The sequence below is a fragment of the Oncorhynchus tshawytscha genome, linkage group LG18 (assembly GCF_018296145.1).
Source record: "Oncorhynchus tshawytscha isolate Ot180627B linkage group LG18, Otsh_v2.0, whole genome shotgun sequence".
Classification (NCBI taxonomy): domain Eukaryota; kingdom Metazoa; phylum Chordata; class Actinopteri; order Salmoniformes; family Salmonidae; genus Oncorhynchus; species Oncorhynchus tshawytscha.
Window position 1 is genome coordinate 14,654,120 of NC_056446.1, and position 17,140 is coordinate 14,671,259.

At 42.7% G+C, this 17,140-nt stretch overlaps 2 protein-coding genes across 4 annotated transcripts in view; one reads left to right on the forward strand and one right to left on the reverse strand.

The window, feature by feature from the left end:
• LOC112217559 (enoyl-[acyl-carrier-protein] reductase, mitochondrial) lies at positions 1-12,475 on the forward strand. Of its 2 annotated transcripts, none has more exons than XM_024377914.2 (10): positions 1-429; positions 6,642-6,739; positions 8,537-8,668; positions 8,884-9,027; positions 9,220-9,322; positions 9,411-9,513; positions 9,614-9,687; positions 9,830-9,890; positions 10,016-10,088; positions 11,938-12,475. In XM_024377914.2, the coding sequence occupies exons 1-10, from the start codon at positions 275-277 to the stop codon at positions 12,099-12,101; spliced, it is 1,107 nt and encodes a 368-aa protein (XP_024233682.1). In that variant the 5' UTR covers positions 1-274; the 3' UTR covers positions 12,102-12,475. The 2 variants fall into 2 exon arrangements, with proteins under 2 accessions (XP_024233682.1, XP_024233683.1); XM_024377915.2 differs by having other exon boundaries at positions 8-429; positions 11,941-12,475.
• arhgap18 (Rho GTPase activating protein 18) overlaps positions 12,129-17,140 on the reverse strand; it is a 22,373-nt gene continuing 17,361 nt past the window's right edge. For both annotated transcript variants that reach the window (XM_024377913.2, XM_024377911.2), the window contains exons 12-15: positions 16,711-16,848; positions 16,128-16,255; positions 14,140-14,195; positions 12,129-13,603 (exon numbers count right to left, since the gene is read on the reverse strand). In XM_024377913.2, the coding sequence (XP_024233681.2) occupies positions 13,512-13,603; positions 14,140-14,195; positions 16,128-16,255; positions 16,711-16,848 (414 nt within the window). In that variant the 3' untranslated portion in view covers positions 12,129-13,511. The remainder of the gene's footprint in view (positions 13,604-14,139; positions 14,196-16,127; positions 16,256-16,710; positions 16,849-17,140) is intronic.

Below are 17,140 nucleotides of genomic sequence, written 5' to 3' on the forward strand. Positions count from 1 at the left end.
ATTACAATTGGACCTTTTTCCAGACTTTCGTTCTCATGAGGAACATTGGGAATTTACGATTTTTAGAAGGCTGTTACACAATCATGAAGTATTTAGTTTCAGGGTCACCACCACAGTGAAGATGAGATACAGGAAAACACATACTTTCTTCACCCTCCCAGTCTATTAGGACTTTCAGGTTTAAGGAAGTGAGATTACTGAGAGGCAGTGTAACATTAATGCCATGTAGAAGTAGAACTGGTTCATCCATAGTGTGGCCTTTGCTGCAATCGTCATGAGGAGGCCTCTGTTCAGACTGACCCAGAAGAGAGTGCTGCCCCTGTGGCAGAGAGAGAGCAGAACCACCCTGGCCCCTGGTGCTCTACGGCAAATCCACTCCTGCTCAGCACTGGTCTACCGAAAGCACGGACATCACTATGACACAGTCAGGTAAGGGATCATATGATGTTGCCATACTTGTGTGTCGATTGGAAGACATCTGCGAGGGAATTTGAGATGCTCACTGTGAAATGAAAAGAGTTCTGCTCAAAACAGATCATTAAAAGGCACTTGTTTCAAAACTCTAAGCACATTTTCAATTGACTAAGTGCAGTACAACACACAAAATCATAGTCACTTTTTCACCAAACCTAATCAGTATTTCATCTAGAAATACATGTTTCACATTGCAATGCTGACATTACTTTCAATTGTCTTGTTGATTGTCTTCTCATTTGTTAAAATACATTTTACTATTACTTAATCCTTAAAACTTAATTACTTATGTTTTTTTCTACTACAGATTAAGAACTACATAATGAAAATGTACATTTGTAAAGTATATCATATAGTATGATATATACTGTAATGTACTATTATAATGACTATTCTAATTTTAATAGATGTACTCTGCTATACAATTGAAAACAGCAGTAACTACGCATTTGGTCAAATTTAGTTAAGACTGAAATCAGGCTCTGTGTCATTTTTATCTTGTGACCATTTATTTTATATTATTAATTTTTGTATGTTTTTTTTTCTTGTGACAAAAAGTGTCCTGGTTCAATTATGTTCCGTTTCAAAGAAAATGGAGAGTCAAATTTACAGTAACTATAAAATCCTAGTAAAAACCAAGGCAAATAGCATTCAAAAATAAAAATACATGCACTGCACTTTGTTCCACTGTGTTTTGACTGCAGTTACTGCAGTTTGCCTTGGTTTTTTATCGGACTCCAAGTTCAGGCATTCCCGATCAGGACATACCTTCACACACAGCATGAGACAGCCAAGACAGTTGGATGAACACGTTTATATTTTAGTACAGTTTCCTTTTGCATTACCCATATAGTTGTTTAAGGTTGTAGTGGTATTGTTAGAGAGGATAAAGATAAAGATTTTTGTTCGGGCTCCAGGCAGGTATTAACCATGCAGAAAGGAAAAGAGTAGGATAGATAGAGACCCACTACCAGACGCACACACATCTATCTGCAGAAGAGACTGAGTGTAGCCTGCAGTGTTGCCAACTCCTCAGTAAGGCAAAGTAGCTATTGGCTGTCCTAAACGTCGCTAGAAGTCGCTAAATGATGCCATCGCCTAATTTGCCATGTGCATGTAATTGTGATGGACGCTGTAGGAGAGAGGAATAACGTTGTGGGAGAGACAAAAAAGTGAGTAAAAAAACCACCCTAAATATGTTTAGAACTGTAAATGAGCAAGCTGCAGAGAGTGGCACACACAGCGAATAAGAACCAGATATTTGAGGCTTTACTCCTCCTCCATCACTTTATGGACCCCATTGTTAATCCCCGTCATAACAGAGGCATTGTCAGTCCCTATCCCCAGGAGTTTCTCTTTTTTAAGACAACACTTCTCGAGGAAAGCCACAACAGCATGGGCTATAGATTTTGGCATCTCCCCCCTCCAACTCAACAAGCCCCAGAAAAGTTGAAACAATTGTCTGCTTGGTGTCACTAAAGTACCTTATCACAACCCCCAGGTACTTAGAAACACTTACATCTGTGGACTCATCAAGGAGGCTGAAACGCTGCTCACCCACATCTGCGACAAACTTTTTCAGAAAGTAGTGCTAGAACACCATTAATCATTTCTAAGCACTTTGTCCTGTGCATTTTGAAGTGGGTAAGCAGCAGTGGAGTCTGAGAAAGCAGCTCTACATGCTTCTCCAATGTGATCACATGACAGCATGGAACAGTGTTCAGCATAGCTAATACCATGGTGGCTTCAGCCTTTTTTGCAGTCAATTTTTTTAACCATAAATGGCAGCTTGTTTTGGGTGGAACTGTTGTTATAAGGCTTTGCCTTTTGAGTATGTTTTTGAGTTGTCATGCCTTTTTACATCACTAAGTTTGGCGTAGAAATCAGCCTTACAATACAGGCAGGATGCCCGTGTATCATCTCCAATAAACGTGTTCAACCAGCCTTTGAATTCAGGGTTTGATTCCCACTCCTTTCTGTATTTTTTAGTGTACAGTTTAGACATGATGAGCTAGCCAGCTAGATGTTTAGCTTATGTCACAGAGATGCAGTGGACAAGGTGAGTAAGTGACTGAGGCTGTGTGGGTCAAATGCAGTGATTCATTTTGGTGCAGTGATTTATTTTAGACAAAGAACATTTTACATTTACATCCCGCCCTGAATGTAAGCCAGGGCGGGATCAGCCAGCGGCGGATTCCCGCATGTGCGATTAATTTGCAGTCTGGACACGAGGGGTGAACATCTCCTGCTCTGACTGCAGCTGGGAGGGACTGCTGCGCGAGTGCTTTGGGACGGGGGTGGGGCCCCGGGTGGGGCCCCAGTGCAGCACCCGCTGCTTGTTGAGAAGAGTAAGAACGATACGTGCTTTCACTTCAGAGTATCCAAAAGTCTCCAATAACACCAGAAAAAAAATCGCTAGATTTGTCGCTAGTCGATTTGAAAAAAATGTGTCGCTAGTCGATTTGAAAAAAATGTGTCGCTAGAGGGTTTTGAATACTCCCTAAATATAGCGACAAAGTCGCTAAGTTGGCAACACCTCCTGTTTGCCAGTAACCCAATCAATAATACCTTATACAATTTTAATGGCAGAGCAATTTAACTGCAACTTCATAGAAGCAATTGACAAGAACCCAGTCATCAACATCAAATGATTTGTAATCATCTGTATTACCTCCCAGGGGAGGAGTGCAGGAGACATGAATGGATGTGTAGGGTGGGGGGTTCATAGACCAAACATAGGCCTTAAAATATCAAAAAATATTCTCGGCCAAATGTAAATAGTCCCACACAAAATCAATACAGTTCAAACAACAATAACTCTCGCGGAAACTCTCTTAACTAAAACGTCACACCAAATACAACTGGCAGGGGACTAATAGTCCCTCGACACTAAACACCAAAGGGAGCGCCCTAGCAAAAAAAGACAGTCTGCCGCAGAGTAAAGCACTGGAGCGATAGAGAGGAAATGAGAGTAAGCGAGAGAGGGGGTGTTCTTAGCAGTTGACTTCAGGCTTGAAGTTGCACTGTCTGTCCGTCTGATACACCTGACGGTTTGTTTTTCAAAGCTTCGCAACAATGTTGCTACTACGCCATGCGAACAATGACAGGAGCGGTCCCAAAATATTACAACCACGACCTAGAGCGGTAACACCGGCGGATCGACTTTACAACTAAGCAAGCTGAAAATAAACAAGACTTCTGCAGAGTTGCACACACTGTCAAACTGCGCGCCAACCGAGCGCTTCGTACAGAGCCGGAGGAGCTATCTTTATTTCCTCCTTCCTTCACTGCTGATGCGCTCTTAAAGTGGCAGCACGGTGAAGGCTCCGTGCAGGATTTCGCCAGGTCATACGGTGGCCACACACGTCTCCAACTCAATCATAAAGTTTGCAGATGACACAAAAGTAATAGACCTATTTACCAACAATGACGAGACAGCCTACAGGGAGGAGGTGAGGGCCCTGGCAGAGTGGTGCCAGGAAAATAACTCCTCCCCCTCAAATAACCTCTCCCTCAATGTCAACAAAACGAAGGAGCTGATCGTGGACTTCAGGAGACAGCAGAGGGAGCACCCCCCCCCCCCATCCCACATCAACTGGGCACAGTGGAGAGGGTGAAAAGCTTCAAGTTCCTCTGCGTGCACATCACTGACAACCTGAAATGGTTTCTCTATACAGACAATAGCGCTTCTTCAACCTCAGGGGGATGAAGATATGTGGCTTGGCCCCCAAGACCCTCACAAACTTCTACAGATGCACCATTGAGAGCATCCTGTCGGGCTGTATCACCGCCTGGTACGGCAACTGCACCGTCCGCAACTGCAGGGCTCTCTAGATGATGGTGCGGTCAGCCCAACGCTTTACCAGGGGCACACTGCCTGCCCTCCAGGACATCTACAGCACCCAGTGTCACAGAAAGGACAAGAAGATCATCAAGGACCTCAGCCACCCGAGCCACGGCCTGTTCACCCCGCTTCCATCTGAAAGGCGGAGACAGTATATGTACATTAAAGCTGGGACAGAGAGACTGAAAAACAGCTTCTATCTCCAGTTAAATAGTCACCACCAGCTGGCCTCTGCCCAGTACCATGCCCTGAACTTTAATCACTGTTACTAGCCGGCTACATCCCAGTACTCAACCCTGCACCTTAGAGACTGCTGCCCTGTGTACATAGTCATTGAACACTGGTCACTTTAATAATGTTTACATACTGTTTTACCCACTTCATATGTACACTGGGTGGACAAAACTTCAGGAAAAACTTTCCATGACATAGACTGACCAGGTGAATCCATGTGAAAGCCCTTATCGATGTCAGCTGTTAAATCCACTTCAATCAATCAAATGTATTTATAAAGCTTTTTACATCAACAGATTGTCACAAAGGTCGTGTACGGGAACCCAGCCTAAAACCCCAAAGAGCAAGCAATGCAAATGTAGAAGCACGGTGCCTAGGAAAAACCTAAAGAGAACCAGGTTCTGAGGGGTGGCCTGTCCTCTTCTGGCTGTGAGATTATAAGAGTACATGGCCATTAAGGCCAGATCGTTCATCAAGATGTTCAAACGGTCATAGAACTAGCATGGTCAAATAATAATCACAGTGGTTATAGAGGGTGCAACAGGCCAGCACTTCAGGAGTCAATATCAGTTGGCTTTTCATAGCCAAGCATTCAGAGGTTGAGACAGCAGGTGTGGTAGAGAGAGCGAGAGAGTTAGGGAGAGAGAGGGTCAAAACAGCAGGCCCGGGATAGGGTAGCACATCCGGTGAAAAGGACAGGGTTCCATAACCGCAGGCAGAACAGTAGAAACTGGATCAGCAGCACGACAAGGTGGACTGGGGATGGGAACAGCCAGGAGTCATCAGGCCAGGTAGTCCTGAGGCATGGTCCTAGGGCTCAGGTCCTCTGGGAGGAGGAGGAGGAGGAGAGGGAGAGAGAGAGAGAGATGGGCGATTTAGAGGGCTATTACTTAAGATCACACAGGACACCAGATAATACAGGAGAAAAACACCAGATAGGACAGAATGACCGTAGCCCTCAGGCACATAGACTATTGCAACATAGATGCTGGAGACTGAGATAGGGGGGTCGGGAGACACTGTGGCCCTGTCTGAAGACACCCCTGGATAGGGCCAACCAGGCAGGATATAACCACACTCACTTTGTCAAAGCGTATCCCCCACAACACCAGAGGGATATGAACAGACCACAAACTTACTACCCTGAGACAAGGCAGAGAAGATCTCCCCTACCACACGAGCCCGAGGGGGCACAAGACCGGACAGGAAGATAACATCAGTGACTCAACCCACTCAAGTCGAGTTTGCCTTGCCAAAAGTTTTTTTCCCCCAGGTGCATAAACAGTGAGAATATTTACTGTGATATCGATGAGAGCCTATGGCCAAATTTTCAAGACCGGCATGATGAAAACTAGTGCCAAGCTAAACGTTATGTTTATTTAATTAATTCAATTTATATCATTTGATTACAGTACACCTATTTTGTAATTATATCGGAACAATATATATATATTTTTCCATCAATGATTGTGAAATGATCACACCTTCAATGATCACACCTTCAATGATCACACCTTTGATCAGACATGGGGCTAGAAAGAGAGGATATTTTGAGGACTAAAGCAAGTGCATTTCCTAATGTGAAAACAGTGTAATGTACTGTAACTTAGAGTGCCGTAGCAAATGACATTCACAGGGCTATTTTGAAACACGTGTCTTGCATTTTTCCTTGTTGGATTAACTGGGCGTTAAAACAATTGAATTGAGAAGATGTCATCACGTTGTGTTTTGGGTGATTTAAACCAATGTTTCACAGTATACTGGATCAATGGTTGTATACTGGATCAATGAGGGCACAATAAAAAGGATTTGCATATAAGACTGCGTTACAAGTGTTACCCGTTTGTAGTTTTGTACGAAGAGTTTTGAAAATTCACCACATACTTGTGAAAATAGCCCCAAACAAATTGAAAAATATATAAAAAAGATTGTCAAAGACATTATGGCCATGTGCTGTTTCCCCAGTTTTAAGTCTTTATTATTGCTGTAGCTGTAAACTTGTTTCCTCAATATGAATAAAGAAACACCTAAACATCAATGTGGATGGCAATTTGTAGTTTACGTGATTGTGTTATTGTCCGTATAATAGAATGGAGGAGATGTCCTTGCCAGCCCTGGGTCAACACAGTGTCAGACTGAGGATGTTGGCAGCACCAGTGAATCCAGCTGATATTAACATGCTACAAGGTAACATTCATACTGCATGAATCAATCATACATGATAGATAAACAGTTAATAGAGACTGTATCTTTAAGAGATTTGGTAACACTTCATAATAACTAAGACTAAAGCATGTAGAGGTGGTTGAACAGGGCTAGGGTGACATTAGGCTTATGTCCACATCCCGGTTCAACCCTAACCCCAGCCACAACCACAACTCTACCTTCATGTCAACATTCCAGTTCATCCTTAACCCCAGCCTCAACCACAACCCTAACCCCAGCCTCAACCACAACCCTAACTCCAGCCTCAACCACAACCCTAACCCCAGCCTCAACCACATCCCTAACCCCAGCCTCAACCACATCCCTAACCCCAGCCTCAACCACAACCCTAACTCCAGCCTCAACCACAACCCTAACCCTACCTTCATGTCAACATTCCAGTTCATCCTTAACCCCAGCCTCAACCACAACCCTAACCCCAGCCTCAACCACAACCCTAACTCCAGCCTCAACCACAACCCTAACCCCAGCCTCAACCACATCCCTAACCCCAGCCTCAGCCATCCCTAACCCCAGCCTTAACCACATCCCTAATCCCAGTCTCAACCCATCCCCAACCCCATCCTCAACCACAACCCTAACCCTAACCCCAGCCTCAACCACGACCCTAACCCCAGACTCAACCACAACCCTAACCCTAACCCCAGCCTCAACCACATCCCTAACCCCAGCCTCAACCACAACCCTAACCCTAACCCCAGCCTCAACCACGACCCTAACCCTAACCCCAGCCTCAACCACAACCCTAACCCTAACCCCAGCCTCAACCACAACCCTAACCCTAACCCCAGCCTCAACCACATCCCTAACCCTAACCCCAGCCTCAACCACAACCCTAACCCTAACCCCAGCCTCAACCACAACCCTAACCCCAGCCTCAACCACAACCCTAACCCTAACCCCAGCCTCAACCATCCCTAACCCCAGCCTAACAACCCTAACCCTAACCCCAGCCTCAACCACAACCCTAACCCCAGCCTCAACCCATCCCTAACCCTAACCCCAGCCTCAACCACAACCCTAACCCTAACCCCAGCCTCAACCACAACCCTAACCCTAACCCCAGCCTCAACCACAACCCTAACCCTAACCCCAGCCTCAACCACATCCCTAACCCCAGCCTCAACCACAACCCTAACCCTAACCCCAGCCTCAACCACAACCCTAACCCTAACCCCAGCCTCAACCACAACCCTAACCCTAACCCCAGCCTCAACCACGACCCTAACCCCAGCCTCAACCACAACCCTAACCCTAACCCCAGCCTCAACCACATCCCTAACCCCAGCCTCAACCACAACCCTAACCCTAACCCCAGCCTCAACCACGACCCTAACCCTAACCCCAGCCTCAACCACAACCCTAACCCTAGCTTCATGTCCACGTCCCGGTTCAAACCTAACCCCAGCATGAACCACAATCCTAACCCCCAGCCTCAACCACATCCCTAACTCCAGCCTCAGCCACAACCCTAACCCCAGCCTCAACCACAACCCTAACCCTAGCTTCATGTCAATATTCCAGTTCATCCTTAACCCCAGCCTCAACCACCCTAATTTTGGCATAACCTTGGTTTATCCTGCTTATTATCCTACTTTTCCTTTTGCACCCATAAGGTGCTGGAGCCTGGCTCCGGTTACCTCGTGTTACCATAGATTCTCTCTAGACATTCAGTTCGCCTTCCACTGCTGTTGCCTAGGGATCGAGTTTTCAAGACTACACAGGGTATAAAACAGTTATTTGCATTGTTATCCACAGGCACATACCCAATCCTTCCAGTGTTTCCTGCTGTGGGTGGGAATGAGGGAGTGGGGGAGGTGGTGGAGGTTGGTCGGAAGGTCACCTCTCTGAGACCAGGGGACTGGGCCATACCGTGGGATGCTGGCTTTGGTGAGAAAACAGTACATCAGTACTACAGTACATTCTTCTTCTGTCTGTAAAACCACAGTGATGGGAGGGCCATGTGGATACCTTCCGTTTTACCCTGACCAGACCTAGTGATATGAAATGATTGAGACAAGAGTCTCAAACTACTTGTTGTATTTGTGTTGTGTGACATGACATCATCATTGTGAGACAGCGTTTGGGTGGGGTTCTGTTTGAAGGTACATGGAGGACAGAGGCAGTGTGTGAGGCTGATGACCTTCTCCAGGTCCCCAAGGACATCTCTCTGCTGGGGGCTGCTACAATTGGGGTGAACCCCTGCACTGCCTACAGGATGCTGCAGGACTTTGTTACACTCAAACCAGGTAGACAACAGTAGTTCGATAAACATTATTTCTGTGGGACACCCTGTCCTTTTGGTCTATTCTTGTTGCCTGTACAAGCTACTGTTACTCAAGTGGGAAACTTTGTATGAAATGGTGCTTCGTAAGCAGTAAACAAGTATTAATTCATGAATAAATAATTACTTAATTCAATCATTTATTCATTGTCTGCAGGGGCCACTGTGATGCAGAATGGATCCAACAGTGCAGTGGGTCAGGCTGTCATTCAAATAGCTGCTGCCTTGGGGTTGAAGACCATCAACATCATCAGAGACAGGTGGGGACTCTGTCTAGTATCGACCCAGACCATAACAATAGTGTTCGTATTCAAATTCAATGAGTACATTTTTCATGTTTTCTCTCAGACCCAATCGACAAGAGTTGGAGGAGGAACTAAAATCGATGGGAGCTGATTTTGTTATCACTGAAGAAGAGCTGCAATGTCTGGGTCTGGATAACGTAATTCAGGTAAGAGAATAGATACACCATCAACTGTATGATGAGATTAGAGGTATTGGCTTCTTTCCAACAGTCAACTGTAGACTACAATAATGTATTGCCATTTTAGGAGCTCCCAAAGCCCATCCTGGGTTTGAACTGTGTGGGAGGCCGGAGTGGTGGACTTGTCCTCTCTAGTCTTTGGTAGGTTTCTGGGGGGGGTTTCTAGCCAAAATCTTTACTGCAACATGGTCTGCATAAATAATGTAATCCATCATGTTAATTTAGGCTTTGAAAGGACTGATTCTCTGTGAAAGCTAATCCCTCTTTTTGAATGCCCTCACAGTGATGGGGCAACTTTAGTGACATATGGTGGGATGGCCAAAAAGCCTCTCCAGATTCCAGCTGTGAGTTCATATTTGTTGTTCAACGTAATCGCAAATGATTCTCAAATTGCACTGTAAATTGCACCATATGTAACCTTGCTGACAGCACATCCTTGACATTTCTGTTTTCTTTGGCTCCCGAAAAGAAATCTCTCATTTTTAAGAATATAACGTTACAAGGATTCTGGATGACGCAGTGGAAAAGAAACAACAGTAAAGGTAAACTTGCTGCACAAAGCTCACTCACTTTAACCTTCGAGTGAACACTTTATCCAACTTTCAAAGACTGAACCATGTCGCCATATGGAAAATAATCATGAAAAACAAATAAGAATCTTGTATGGCAGAATAATAAAATCAAATAATTAATGTAATTATATAGTATCTGGTAAGATTTTGTATATTTGTCCTTATATGTCAACGGTGTATTTGTATATGTGTTGACTTACAGTATATTCCTTATATGACATACACAATTAAATACATGATTGTGACATATTTGAGGCAGAATATATTAATTATATCAGTCATCTATGAATCTTATAATAAAAGTGTGTATGTTCTGACAATGACAAAATAAATTATTTCCATATAGGTTTCACATTGTTTTTATAAGTCAAAAACATGAGCATTACTATACATTTTCAGGTTTGAGTTTTCATGGTTAAGGCTGGGCAGCACCACCTACTGGACAGTTTATTTATATACAGCTATGCCTTTGGTCTTCCATTCAGGGTTTTAACCAAACCCAGCCTAGCTTTGATATTTGTCACTAGCTAGGTTTCCATCCAATTTGCAACAGATTTTCATGCGAACATTCAAAAATCTCTATAAAACAATATGCGCATTTTCGCACCAGAGCTGTTTCCATCAAACTGACTTTTTTGTGTGGATAAAATGCTGTGCGTGATGACGTAGTGCACATAAAAATCACTTTTGCTGTTAAATTCCCATGTACCAAATTAAAAATACAATTAAATGGGTTTCGCATCGTTTTTTCAACTCAACTGATGTTTTTGTCACAAAAGCTGTTGCGTTATATAGCAAATAGGCCCACTCCGGTCTTGGTACATGCGCTCTAGCCAACAGCTTGCAGATACAGTCCGGGTAGGCTACCTACATTGAGAATATTATGGATACGAGCGATATTATTTGTATTTGTAAAACTGTAGTCAAGCACCGATCATCATGTCACCAGAATAAGACCCCCGATATTAATTGGAAAGGAGCATCAAGCTCATGATTTATTTAATCTGATCCTAATAAACTGTATGCTTTCCCTAGTCGTAGTGGGAGGACCACAGACATATCCTCACAACATATCCTCGCGTGGCTTCAAGTTTAAATCGATATGATGGTTATTATATCAATATAGGCGTTTCCACCGCCATTTTTCGCATAATTAATTTGACCAACACAAAAAGACCCCATCATGTCGAACGAACAAATTGTCGGCATTTATAAAATTGTACCGGCATTTCATGTTTCCATCAGCCCGGTCGTGACTTTTTTCATGTATCAGGTAATTCATTCTCATGAAATGGTTGGATGGAAACCTGGATACTGCTACCAATGTGCTATTGTGAGAATGATTGAGGGATCTCCACTTAATAACAAAATTGATTCATTGCTTCTATAAAAGTAATTCCTCCTTCTCCTCCCCCTCTTATCTTCCTCCCTCCTCCTTATCTCTTCCTCTTTAGCTCTCTACTCCTCATCCTCCACTCCTTCATCCAACACCATGCTCACCTCCCCCTTTCCACCTACTCATGGCAGACTTTATTCAATAAGTGATGTGAGACAGTAGTATTCAAGAGCTTTGAAATGTGTATGTCCTATGTATGAGACCTTAGAAGGCTCAGCTTGTCGCTTGTCTGTATAAACAATACATGCTACATTTCTGTTACGTCTAAATGTTAACCAACGGTATGTCCGATATTACAAGAACCTATGAATCTTCTCAGTGTATTTGCTGCCATATGTATTACAAGTTCCAGGTAGAACAGCAGAATATTGTTAATTCATCTATATATTTTCCCATATGGGTGTGTCATGTCTCTGTCCCCAGCAGATGTGACGCAGCTACAGGCCATGGTGACCTCTGTGTGTGATCTAGTGAAGTCTGGCCAGCTCCAGCCACCTCATTGTGTCCAGGTTCCCTTCCACCACTACAGCCAAGCCCTCCAGGCCACAATACAGGCGCATCAAAGGAAACATGTACTGCTCATGTAGTCACAAGCAAAACAAAAACACAGTATCCTCCATCAGGGAAACTTTTTATTTTGCTTTCTTTTGTCATTTATCTTATTGTGTCTGTTGCATTATACCAAATGAGCACACACACCAAAAAGGAGTAATTACGCAATTATTTACAAAATGTTTAGTGGTCATTTTAGAAGCTGTAGAACATATAGTATACAACAACAAAAGGGACATCTTTCAACAGTCATATTTACAGTATAAAGCACGACATAAGGGCAGGGAGAGGGTATACACAGCACATCGTTTAGCACAGCTCATACAGCACAGTCATATCTGTAGTTATACCATTTTTGCATTCTAAATTGAAATGTTCAGACATGCACATTAAATTATTTTAAACCGTTTCCTCCATTGAAAGCATCTTTTGAGAACCACACTTGAAATGTTATTAGGAAGCACACTGAAATGCTAGTTTAGGACCACAGCTTGAGAACTGATGTTAACAAACATTTTAAATAATGCACTTAACGCTATCCCTTTGATTCTCATTGGCTGTCTCGTTCACTGGTGATATTCTGTCTACATGGTCAACATGAAAACGGACAGAAGTCACAGTGGAGAGGGATTGCTCAGAGGGACCCCACAGATAAGTGGCGAAGAGCAAACTGAGGCTAGAATACCCTCTAGGAGAACTAAGGAGTGTTATATCCACCAACCACTTCAGCTCACCCTACATTATGATTTGGCAGTGAATTTAAAAGTAGTAACAAGGAAGAATTGTTTAGAAAATATCACAAAAATTAGTAACTTGTCTATTTATCTGCAATATTGAGCACTGACAATTGCTGATTACAGACGTCGCTGTACAGTATTTGGGTGAAATGGAATGAGTCACTGAATATAACCTTTACAAAGAACTACAGTAAAAACACAAATTGAGTTAGGGGAGGCATGCACTCACCATCTTACAAGAGAGAATGAGCTACAGAGTAAAAAATCATATTAGTGTTTGCATGTCTATTATTTAATGTAAATGCAATGTCTGACAAACCTGTCATTTTTATACCCATTATAATACTACTGTTCTTGGTTTTTGACCATTTACTGTATTGATCATTACGATCAACTAATCTAGGACCTTGACGGTATAGTAAATTGCCCTTATCGTCACCAACACACAGACCTATCACAGATTATTGTTCAGTGGCTCTCCTCAGTCATAACTGTCCAACTCCTCATGCGTTGACAGTTGGACTTCCAGTAGCGTTCTAAACTACAGCCCCACAAACGACAACAACATTAACACTAATACCGGTCCTTTGGTCCAGTGGTCAGCCTTAACATTAGCATGTCATGGTGAAGTAGATAGAAATCTTTTCTCTTGCGGTACCCCCCGTCTGTCCGTCCGTTCTCCTTGCAGGGTGCGAGTAGTCAGATATCCTATCTCTGGATGCACTTGATGAACCACTCTGCACTGGGGTTGAGCTCCAACAGGTCTTTCATATAGGTCTCCTCATCCAGACAGCGCTCCTCTGTTCAGAAACAACACACAGCAAAATAACTAAATCGGGTCATGTCTGACATACAGATAGGATCTAGGTTCTTAAATTTGATCACCCTGTTGCATGAGGAAATTCAAAACGTGTAGTGTATTTGAGGTTTTAAAAAAAAGAGGCTTCTGGAGTTTGTAATTCCTACTTTGACATTTCTGATTGGATTTTCCCTGTATCAACCTCTACAAAAATGTCCACTAATTATAATACTCATAATAATTCACATTTCCTGATGCTGCAGCAAACTGGCTCCAATTAAGGGAAAGTGGGATTTGAATCATGTCCTTAAAACACCTTTAATGACTTACTAGATGGTACTACTAGGAATTTACAGCAGAATATGGTCTGAATACATAGTCTACTGCAGGATGTTCACAGTTCCCTTTTCTCCCCCCTTTTTTTTCTTTTTTTCCAGATAACACTTTGTAATAGAATCATCCTGTTTGAGAAACTAGATAAGCCACCTAAGATATACGAGATGGTTTGTGTTTTAAATGACTGTGTGCAATACTTACGGATATTCCCTCCGATTTCATAAAGGCACAGATCTTCCCTCTTCACAGACACAGAGCTAGAACACACACACACAGACAACATACTGAGGGATAAACAACAAAAAAACTAATTACAAAGAGTAACATTCCAAAACAGTTGAGTTTTATACTTCCCTACAAAGGTTTTGTAGTATCTGTTTAAATCTTGTGACCAATTGTTCTGGTTCAATTATGTTCCGTTTCAGAGAAAATTGAGTGTGACATTTGCAGTAACTACAAAATCCAAGTAAAAACCAAGGCAAATAGCAGTATGTGAAGTTACTGCACTTTGGCTTTGTTCCACCATGTTTTCACTGCAAAGAGCAGTAAACTACGCAAACAGGGGAAAATGGCTTTAACGTTTATTTGCTGTCCATCAGTGCATTATCACTTGTCTTATTATTAATTCATTTTTTTCTGCATATCAACCATGACCACTGATTTGACCTATGACCCATGTCCAAAAAATGTATTGTTACAGTGACCAATTTGTTGTTTTGGCTCTGTACTCCAGCACTTTGGATTTGACATGATACAATGACTATGAGGTTGAAGCGCAGACTGTCTGATTTCATTTGAGGGTATTTTCATCCATATCGGGTGAACCCTTTAGTTATATATTTTTTGTACATAGTCTCCCCATTTTTAGGGGACCAAAAGTATTGGGACAAATATCATACACCCCCCCTCCCAAAAATGCTAACTTCCCCTGTTATTATAATGGTGAGGTTAGCATGTCTTGGGGGTATGATAATAGTGCATCTGACACTTTCTCACGATTCATTCAGGATTATCCATAATCATAGTAGCATCCACATACATGTAGAAGTGTTAAGAAACAAACCTCTATTCTTATTTACAATAAAAGGGACTCCAAAAATGACACAATACATTATTTACCATTCACTTCTATTGAGCACAAAATAATACAAATAAACCAAAACAAACAGCAAATGCATCCAACAAGCTTGATGTAGTCACTGCGTGCTATGAATATGGGACAAGATACTTACCGTTACACTACTTTACTTCACATAAGTGAATTTGTTCCAATACTTATGGTCCCCTAAAATGGAGGGGGGGATAACTATGTACAACAAGTGCAGTAATTTCTAAACGGTTCACCAGTTATGGATAAATATACCCTCAAATTAAAGCTGACCGTCTGCACTTTAACCTCAGTCATTGTATCATTTAAAATCCAAAGTGCTGGAGTACAGAGCCAAAACAACTAAAATTGTCACTGTCCCAATACTTTTGGAGCTCACTGTAGGTCAAATCAAATTGCGTCATAATAAGATAATGCATTATCACTTATTTATAGAATGGCTGGGTCTAATCCTGGCCATTGATTGGTTAAAACCGCATTCCAGACGTTGTCTATTCCACAAGTTAGTACCGGCTAAATCATCTGTGATGTTGAAATGCCTATAGACTCTGTTCCATGTGACTGCACAATCCACTGTCTCATCAGTTCAGCCAGGCAATGTATATACTAGAGCTACACTGTGAAAAGCATCTAGACATTATCTCACATTTCTTTAAGACTAGCATTTGGTTTTGAACAGCAGAGATCTGTAATAACATTGCCGTCTGTCTCGCCGACATTTGCAACATTGAAATTCGATCTCCAACTGTCCTTTGGTAATGACCGTGTCGGGAGTCGGGACGAGACAGACAGGCTGGCAGCTTTTCTGAGCCAGTCGAAATCCTGAAAAATCAGCATCGTTTTGCCTTTCTAGGGCAGTATACAAATACAGAGAAATCAGAGCCACGCCGTGCAGTGTCACAGAAATAACAGCTCCCATAGGCTGCTCAGTTCTAACACACCCAGGGTGTAAATGTCTCTGTAGTGTAATTTAACTGCACTCAGAATACCCGGTGTGAGGGAGTGGGCTGAGAGTAATCATTAGGTGACTGCAAGCCTTGTGTGTAACGGGATGACAGTAGTGCCCCTCGGAGGTTTTCACCTGTCCTGGCTGAGAAAGCGGCTGAGGACATCAGATGCCTGCAACTCTTCAGTCAGCTGGACAGCCATGGAGACCTTAGAGAACTGAGGGGCCTGGACCCTGATGAAGCCCTGAGAACTACTGTCCACCTGCATGGGGAGAGACAACACAGACATGTCTCAGCTAACCAACATAATACTAGTGTCGCTACTGTACTCCATACTAAACCAATACAAATGTACAGCAGTTATACAAAAATCATTTACTGAAAGTTGTTCTTCAATATAAATATTATTTGAGGTATTTAAATTCTGTTATATTATGCAATTTCGTCATCAATTTTCAAACAATAAAAAACGGAGTTGCAGTTCTACATATTGCCACTAGATGTCACAGGGGAGCCACTCTCCCTCTTTCATCAGTTGAACCAGGAAGAGCAGAAGGCATTTGAGTCGAGTCATTCACATATTCTCCTCTTGATTCATTCAACAGCATGGGTATTGCCCTCAGCTATAACTGCTTTTCAGCACGGTCGCAGAGTCAATTGGAATACTGTATACAGGTGCTACAGACAGACACCTTTGTTTGCTACTGCTGCCCTCACCTCAGAGAGGGGTTTCTCCTGTTTCTCTCGCTCATAGGCCATCTTCTTTAGGAGTTTCATCATGGCGCGGTCTTTGCTCATTTTCTTCTGGTTCTCCGTGTTTTGTTTTCGGACTTGATTCATTATGAATTTAGGAATCTGTGAAAAAAATGTTTGATTCAATTACAAATTGTGCCACTGAAGAGCCATACCAATTACATACAGTAGCCCGATACATAAAGTACAGGGGCCTCATTTACCAATCATCCCTAGGCACAAATCTGTGCGTAAACCATGCGTGGGATCATTTCCACACAAAGTGTGACATTTATCAATAGGAACATTTGCTCGAGTGTCTGTAAATCCACGCATAGCTATGACCATGCGTACGCACACGTGGTGGAAAAAGAAAACTTCCTGTCAAGCATAGAATGGGGGAAAATACATGTTG